Genomic DNA, 9,088 nt, shown 5'->3' with positions numbered 1-9,088 from the left:
TCCCTACATCAACAGTGAAATAAGTGTTTCTAGCAGAAATTCAGTGGAGACATGGGCACATGCATTCGCCTTGTGATCGTCTGAACCGTTAAGCTGCCAGCACAGTCCTGGCCATGGTTTTGGTCTAGGCCAACTAGCTTTCTCCCAGGCTGTGACTTTCTACGGTGGCCAGAGCCACACCCAAAAAGCAGTTCAGGCATCTGCACTTAGCCATTAGGATGTGAGCTCTGCTCCATCACTTAGTCTTAGGGCCAGAGATCAGCTCTCCATCCTCGTATACAGACAAAGCTTTTGAGGCTATCATTGATTAGGCCACTTTATATCAGTCCTCATCTATAAAGATTTTGTGATTATTATTATAAAGATGAAATTGAACAACTGAAAACTTAGGTTGTGTTCTAAGAAATGTCTCTGGAAAGTTAGGTTTATGTAGTTATAAAGATGTTGAAGAGGCAGTTACAAAGTGGAAGAGACAGTTGTACCACTCAACTCATTTTTCAAATGGAATAAACAGAACCTAGAAAAATATACTGTAAGCCACGTTTACATAATGTGTCTGGTTGGGCAGAATGTGTGACAAGTGTACAATATCTCATATGAACAGCTCATGACCCTTCTGAATTTGGATTCTGTGGTTCTCTTATGGCTTTCTGCACTGAGTATTCCACAGGATGATGTTAACCCTACCTGCTCTGTCACTGCCTTAGAAAAATATTATGCAAAGTTGTAGAGGATGTGTCACAAATCAGACACTAAGCAACTTAGATAAATGGCAAGACACAAGGAAAAATGACAATGGAAAACATTTTGCGAGAGCATTTCTTCAGCAAAACAGTTCCACTCAGACTAATTCCATTATCCTTCAGCAAACTGCAGAGAAAAGAGGAAAAGCAAAGGTGATACTTTACTTGAAAAGATCTATCAGGATGATAATAATGTCCTTATCCACTTCCTCTGTCCCTAGGTCTGTGCTGACATCTTCTGGAGAGCCACACATGATGATCACTACAGATTGGGCAGAAACAGAGACAGATTGGTGAAAGCTATAGACAGGAAGAGGACATTTGCCTGCTCCCCTGTGCTTGAGTAACAGGCAGTAGAGCAGTGCTGGGCTAAGGCACATTACCTGGGCTATGCTGGGACCCAGGCACACAGCTACAGCATCTGGGATGTTTAAGGGAAAGTGGTAAAAGGTGCCTCAGCACTGCACCATTTTCTGCCTGATTACACCAGAGCGCTGCCATTATCTCACCCAAATAAGCATTAGCAGTTCAGATGCAGTACGGGCCACTGAATATGAACATTTCTAAGTTAAATGGCATTGAAGTAATAGTTTCATTGGCTTAGTTACTACTCTCACACTCACTTGGCCTGCTCATGTCAGGTGCTTAGTCTTAGGAGAAGATGAGTTAATTTCTCATCCATTTTTTTCCAGTTTAGATGGATTACTTCCAGAAGTGCCCCTTGATCGCAGAAATGAGGCCCATATATGTACCAGGGCTGCAAACATATGAATGGCAGAGAGCTAAGCGTTCTTGTAGTATCTAAGAAACTTTTTAGGAGGAGTTGTGATCCCTGGATTTGTGAATCTTTCACAAATCAGAACTTGTGCCTGGATGGGATAATTCACTTCAAAAGCTTTCTAGAACCAGGATGTTCACCTATATTACATGGGGATGGAAAGAGGAATCTAGGAACTTTTTGCCATCTTATGTTTGCATCCATGTGAAACTGCATTTCTCCACCATTTCTGTAGAAAGACTATCCCTAACATTTAACTAAGAGGTAGGTCTGATTTTCTGGGGAAAGTGCCTTACCTGCAGGAGGAGTGCACCCCCAGTGTCCCCTTACCATTGCTTTTCCGTTTTGGATCTTTCACAGTGTTTCTAAGCTGGTCCGGAGTCCTTAAAATGTCCTTGAACTTCAGTTTTTCGGAGAAGGGCGTGATTCCAGCATCTAGTGCATTTATGTACCTTACACAAGGGAGCACAGATACCGTCAGAAAATTGCTAACTCCTCACATTCTCCTAAATAAGCCAAAAATACGAGACAGGCTGTTTACAGCACACAAGCGTGTTTGTAAGGTGGTATGGAAGTTTTTTTTTCCTGCAGCAATAGAAGAAAAAAGATCAATACAGGGCATGAAAGACTTAGTGTTTGGAAAGTCACCCAGAGGTATTTGTGCCTAGTTGTACAAAGGATGGGTTTGAAGAATACAATGATGTAGTAAGAAATTAACAATTAATAAAAGAAATCAGCGATATTATAGTAAGTGAGACTAACTGGGAGACAGAGCCAGGGAACTGCTGTTTTAAGATGTCAGAGGTAATCTCAGAACACACATGTGAAGTTTCAAAGGAGTAAATGGGAGCTGCAGAAAGAACTGTGATAAAAAACGCACATATACCCTAACTGTGAGAGAAGCAAAGGAATGACAGTAGCAACAAAAAAAAACCAAACCCCTATACTGAGTCAGTTAAAACTTGAAGGGGAAAAATGAGGACAGGGGAAAAAAAGTGAGTAAAAGCTACCTAAAAGATTAAGCAAAATGCCAACTCCTAAATCCTATTCTTGCCTCAACACGTTGTATCTGAGAAGACATTTGTCTGAAATAAAGTTAATGCAGAGGGAAAACCAAAAGAAATCTCTTTGTTTTCAAAATGCTTAACTTTTGATCTAGCAACACTGAGATCCCAGTCCTATCAATTACTAAATATATTTTGCTTCATTTTTTTTTAGGAACAGAATCAATTAACCATTAATTTGCTTATGCACAGCTGAGATACAACCTGATTTTGCTACCACTGTAGGTATTCACTTATTTTTAAACATATATGAGGAAAACAATTAGCCGATGCCGTATAACTTGTGCTTTAGCAAAAATGGATTTTTTTTTTTAATTAGACAGTTCAAAAAACCTTCAGGCTGAAAGTGTCTATTTAAAGCAAAAAAAGGTGCATTTTTACAACTACATTAGGATCAAAAATGGGCAGAGATACAAAGTTTATTTTAAATTCTCTTGTTAATTCAACAGTAAAGGAGCTTGAACAATTCCGAAGTCATAAAGATGGTCCTGAACGTCAGTATTTTTAAAGACAAGGTAAAAAACACTTGGGAAATAACTTACATGCATTGACTTCCCTGAAAGGTACGAACTCTGCAGGATTAAAGAGATTTAGCTAAAGTGTATGTAGTGCATGTAGTGCACTGGACATTATAGCTGCAGATGTGGAGAAATAGGGATTGTAGGAAGAGATAAGCAAAGGGCACTGATGTTTCAAAGCATCAAAAAGAGGTAATCATAGCAATAACATCATGTGATCAAGCTGCTATCTATACTAAAAAAGAAGGAGGAAACAAAGTCACCAGATAAAATAAAACAGTAAATTGGAGATCAGTATTTAGGCCCCTGAATGCAGAAAAAATAAAAATAAATTTTGTATAAAAAATATTCTTCAAGTACATGCTTTTATCGCTCTGAAGCCAATAGAGTGATAAATTTTGCATGAATTTATGTAAGTTCCTCAGGTTATTAATTGGAAAGATAAATAATAGTTACTTTCATGAATTCTTGGCTGCCTTTGAACTACATTTATAAAACTAGAAGGAGAAACAAGGTGATTTTTAAAAATTAATCAGCATTTTATGTCCCAAAATTGGAAAAAAAATCAAAGGAGCATAGAAACCCCTCACATAGGCTGAAAATTAAATCAGTCAATAATAGAAGAGTAATGATAAATATCAGTATATTAAAGAGTCTATTTGACTACAACCAGCCTTTTAGGCTGATTTTGGGCAAGGATAAAACCCAGCATTCTTTAGAATCAAGCACAGGCTAGTGGTTCAAGTCACAGAGTGAAAACTGTCTCCTCTGCTGCAAACCAGTGAGACCATAGCTTAAACTTTGCAATCATTGGAGGTCATCTTGTTCAGAGAAATGTACTGTTTGAACTTTGGAAATGTTTTGGTCCAATAATAGTGCCCACTGATTGATGCCATTGATGTGGACAAACATTACAAGTGCTTGATAAGACTCCTGACCCAAAAAGGCATCTGTGGCGAGCCCAATGGGGGACCCTCTCACGTCACACTGTTTACGTCAAGGATGAAGTAAACAGGTATTTCCAGTCAGGACAACATGTGGGCTGTGCTGTCCACGGGAAAAGCCAAGGCTTGAGAATACTTAGAAGTGGGCTGAGTGAAGTGTTCAGACATGCACTACAGCTAAAGGGTATAATTCATCTTTTCCTTCTCTCATTCCTTGTCAGCTGCAAGGCACCTCCCAAAATGTAAGATTTGAAGGACAGCTTGTAAGAACCATGTTTGAGGGTGGAGATGGAGTTCATCAACAGCCGGATAAGAGGTGGGCCCAGATCTTACCAGAGGCATGCCTCTGAGTTTTCGTTCCTCTTGTAAATGTAGGTAGATTCCCAGGTTATTGTTTTGAACGGCAGCCGAGATTCTTTCCAAAAATAATAAAAGAAGTCATTCACTTTCCTCGCTGGGGTCAGAAGGCGGGTTAGGTTTACCTTGTAGTCACAGGACAGTCCAAAACTCCCTACAGAGATCAGAGGCAGGCTCAGTATTGTTTCAACTCTGAAAGGAGAGACAAGAGGACACGTTTGAATGCACTGCTGTCACACCAAGGTAGCTACCACGTGATTTCCATCCTCAGCTCCCTCTCCTCTTGTGCCCTACATTAGTTTAACAGCAATTTGAACCTGAAACCAAAGTCTTCTCAAGAACATGAGGAGATTTCAAGTCAGTATTGGCACTGAAAAGCTATGTTGAACTGACCCAGGCATGTTCTCTCACTGCCCCCAACTCCCCATGCCCTTTTGGGTACCATGCACCATTTCAGGCCAAGGGCTATGACAGGAGCCCAAAGGCTCAAGGACCCATCCAATTCTGCTCTCTAGCTGCCAAAGAACAGACTCTGGCATCATTCTGGGCAGCTCCAGCTAACCAGCAGATAGAAAAGCAACCATAAAGTTAGAAGGCACAATGAATAAAATGGGGTGTATTGGATTGTATTTTGCCATGGACCTATACATAAGACTTATTCTTTTGATTCTTCTATAAACCAATCATCACATGCATTTACCAGTAACATTGTATTCGCTGCTGGTCATGCCACTCAAAGAAAAGTATAGAGCTAAAAGCAGATAAAAGTTGAGGTAAAAGTGTCTCAATCCCAGTATCTCTCAGTGAAATCAAAAAGCTACCAAAGTTTAAGAAGGGAAGTGATTCACATGGGTAACAATATGGATTTGTATGTCGTGAAGTCTGCAGATTCAGCTTACGCTTTTCCTAATATCTGACAATGAACATAGTAATGTATAATATAATATAAAACAGAACTATATAGGTTCATGTATAATATGATAGTGGAGAGATTCATTCTCAGGAATGCTTCCTCAGGCAGAATAGTTAGGATGAAACTGATTGCTCACCACCTAAACACTCTACTGAAGATGGCTAGGATTTGGGGATTTTCTCTCGAAACATGTAGCTTAGACCCCACTCAATGACTGAACACCCACCCAGAAGGACCCCTGTTGCTGCAGTACTGCGATGTCTACGTGCTAACATCTTTCCTGCTGTAGCTGCTGAAGAGTTAAGTCTTTTGAGCCCTTAATCAATCAATCAACTTACTGCCAGCAATTAGCAAAGTTTCCCTGCTAGCAATGGGATTTCTTTAGTGGGTTTTAGAAGTGGATTTTCTCCTTCCTACCACTGTATAAATAGGTATAAATACCTACTGTATTTATACCAAACCCTCTCCCTACCACAGTGGCTAGGCATAAGAGTCTTACTGCCTTGACTGTAGACCTCAAGACGTCTGATGTACCCTAAGCACCAATGCCTCTGCTGTCTTATTGTACACAAAACAACTTTGTTCAGCAGTTGGTTAACATCATTATATTAGGGGGAAAAGGTGGTACTTACGAGACCATTTGATAGGTGGCATAAGTGCAAGCGGGTCCTATGACGACACAGCCAAGTGAACCATTATCCTGCACGGGATCAGAAAGGGTCAGTGGTGGGAATAGTGCAGAGGACTAGCAGAGAGAGGAGGGTGGGAGAATGAAGAAAACTAGGATCTGAGAAAGAGTCACAGAATTTACCCAGCAAAAGCAAGAACAGAGTAGCAAATGAGCTACAGAAGGGTTAAAAGAACAAACCTAGAGTGAAAGAGGCAGGAATCACAGAATCACAGAAAGCTAAGAAAAGGCAGAGGATAGAGTAGTGCCTGTAAGTACAACCTTTGTTAAGGGACAGACAGCAAGTGAGGATTAAAATGTTGCAATTGTTAGAACTCCACGTATGAAATTACACACCCTGGCAGTATTTGCATTTGCAGAAGAGAGGGAGGGTAGAATTTCAAGAAACTGAATATCAGGAAAATCTTCTAGTTATGCACATGAAGCTTGTATGAAAAAAATTCCTTCCATGACCATCAAGTGAGGTCTGACCAGTAGGTTTGTGTGTTCTGAGGAACTTCTTCTTAACAAAGACTATAGCATATACTCATACATTGGTAGATTAAAGAATTCACACTGGATTGACAAAGCTTCACTCAAAGGTGACAGTGATTAGACATGAGAAAACCCACCGAAACATGGCTTCTTGTAAGGCACCAATTCTAATGGCAGCTGTTCCCCATATTAGGGTATTGACACAGTTTCTCCCATGTGATTACTGTGATTTCTAGGTAGAAGTGAGCACTTCATCTTTGCCCTCTGGGCATAGTTCCATATGCATTTCTTTGGTATCAGTGCCAGCCCAATAATGTCTCTGCTCACATGTTGCCAGCCTTACACAGCTATCTCTCTTTTGTGTATTTGTGTAAACTGAAGGTGAACTGGATCAGTTAGAAATAGACTTTTTTTTTTCTCTTGGGCTGTTTGAGTTCTAGAGAGTGACAAATATTCAGGTTTGAGTTGTGGAGTTTTTTTTGCTGTTGTTTGGTTGCTTTTTTTAATCTATTGGTTTGGCTATGCGGCCACAAAGAGCTGTGCAGATATAAAAAAAAGAGGACAACTTCAGTTGTTTTTTTTCTTTCAGGAAAAGAAAACTGAAGCATAAGACTGCTTTATCCGGCACTGCCACCAAATGTCTGACAACACCCTTCCGGAAGCAGTCAAAGAATCTCTCTCCAGTATTTGCCTGCTTGTCTCCACAAAGGAATATCTTCCCTTTGGAAACTTGTCTGTCAAATTTGTTTGGAACTGAACAACAAGATCAGAAGTTAATAAGGAAAGACAGAGAGACACATGTACATGCACACAGAAAGAAAAAAGTCTTGTCTTCTTAGGAAATCAACTTAAAGAAGCCTGCTACTCACATAAATTTCCTTGATGAGCTCCACACCTTCACAGGTGCTGGTACGACAGCCTTGTGAGATGTAGAGTGATGAGGTAAAGCTGTGGAAGGAGGCTCTGACTGTAACATTTTCTCCTGTAATGCAAACATAAAAGTAAACAGCATCATGAGTTTCAGATAACCACTAATACACTGTATTTCTTTTCCTCTGCCACAGGTATGCACAGTCTTACGCTAGGATGTCTCCCACCAAAGAGCTGCTAGAAAGTCCACCTACCACCTAACCTTCACAGTTTAGGATGAGACTAAAATTTGCTCCAGCGTGGACTGCTAACTTCTGCTGAGTGTTAGCACTTGCAGTACAAAGTACTGAAACTGTTGGCCATTATTAGATATGTTTTTTAAAGCTCTGTAGGAAGTAACTGAGACACCACTTTCCAATTATACTGGACAAAATCTCTTCAACTAGAGGACAGGAAGGGAATAGGTATAATTTCTTTGGAAACTCTTTTCCCCATAATATTCTAAAGAGTGACAGTAGATTGCTGATATTCAAAAGAGAGGTAAGATATCAAATAAAAGCACCATCTGCAGTGAATCTAAATGAGGAAAAAACATATGGACCACAGATTCTTCACACTTCGTTATAATGTGATCAACAGATGGGGGTCAAGGGGAAAATAATTTTCAGAAAGAAGCAGCTAATCCATCCAGGAGAGGAAGAAAGGGCATCCCAGTTTCTTCACTAGATGGATCACTGGTCTTGTCTGATCCAGTTCAGCAACTCCCATGTTCGCAATCCCACCTAAACATCTCCAGAAAAGCATGCTGAAAGAGTCTGCCCAAACATCATGAAAGCAAATATGGTTCTGCCCATCTGTAGAGCAGTTCTATGTTTACAGAGGGAGATCATTATTTCTGAAGGATCTAAGTAAGGTTAATGGACAGGCAAGGAGCCTGCCTGAAGAGCAGTTTTCTGAAGGTGAGATGAATAGAAAGCTGTGGCACAAAGTCTGACAAGAAACCGCGGCAGGAGAGGGATAACCAAGACCCATTGTCTTACCTGTTGACTGGAATTCATTTTGTACTCTTTTCAAGGCTTGATTCACAGCTAATTTCAAATTCTCAGTAGACGATGGGAAATCCGAGTAATTCATGAGCATCACATTGATCACATAACTGTTGTTGCTACACCCATGTGAATCAACTTGCTGCAGCAACTGGAGTGAGAAAAACAAAGGCCAAAGGGCCAGACCCAGTATCAGTTTCTTCATTATTGCTCAGTTTAGACTCATTGTGTGTGCTCTCTCTTTTTTTTTTCTCTTCCAACTCTCTTTCTTGCAGGTGCTACATTGGTCTTGTTCCTGGATAGGACGGAAGAGATCTCCACACCATAGATTCAAAGACAGCTTGTACGATCCTTCTCTCAGGCACTTCCCTATCCCCCTCCCTGCATTCACCTCTGCCCGCCCCTCCAGTGTACTAGGTGGCACTTCTGTTGGTGAAAAACTAGCAACAGCAACAGTCAGGAAAGGCTAAAGGTTGCTGCGAATGTTTGCTCGTGGAAAGGCTGAGGCTATAAAACTGAAGCATTACCTGAAATGTTGCCTGATAAGGGCACTAACTCTTCATCACAGGGATGAGCCGAGAGCAGGAAGGGGAGGGGACAAATGGAGTGTAAAGACAGCTCTTTAAAATGGAAATAAAATACAAGATCCGTTAAAGCCCAGAGGAAAACAGATGGTTACTTCATGTTTGCATT

General features: G+C 40.6%; 1 protein-coding gene across 1 annotated transcript in view; it reads right to left on the bottom strand.

Moving 5' to 3' along the window:
- Window positions 1-8,600, bottom strand: part of GUCY2C (guanylate cyclase 2C (heat stable enterotoxin receptor)) — a 48,922-nt gene extending 40,322 nt beyond the window's left edge. The window contains exons 1-6 of the mRNA XM_010141885.1: window positions 8,390-8,600; window positions 7,349-7,461; window positions 5,950-6,017; window positions 4,381-4,596; window positions 1,852-1,973; window positions 909-1,005 (exon numbers count right to left, since the gene is read on the bottom strand). Of these exons, the coding sequence (XP_010140187.1) occupies window positions 909-1,005; window positions 1,852-1,973; window positions 4,381-4,596; window positions 5,950-6,017; window positions 7,349-7,461; window positions 8,390-8,600 (827 nt within the window). The remainder of the gene's footprint in view (window positions 1-908; window positions 1,006-1,851; window positions 1,974-4,380; window positions 4,597-5,949; window positions 6,018-7,348; window positions 7,462-8,389) is intronic.
- Between the last annotated feature and the right edge of the window lie 488 nt (window positions 8,601-9,088).

The sequence above is a fragment of the Buceros rhinoceros genome, unplaced genomic scaffold (assembly GCF_000710305.1).
Source record: "Buceros rhinoceros silvestris isolate BGI_N320 unplaced genomic scaffold, ASM71030v1 scaffold8928, whole genome shotgun sequence".
NCBI classification, from domain to species: Eukaryota; Metazoa; Chordata; class Aves; order Bucerotiformes; family Bucerotidae; genus Buceros; species Buceros rhinoceros.
The sequence above is the reverse complement of the archived record's forward strand: the minus strand, read 5'-3'. Positions and strand labels throughout refer to the sequence as shown.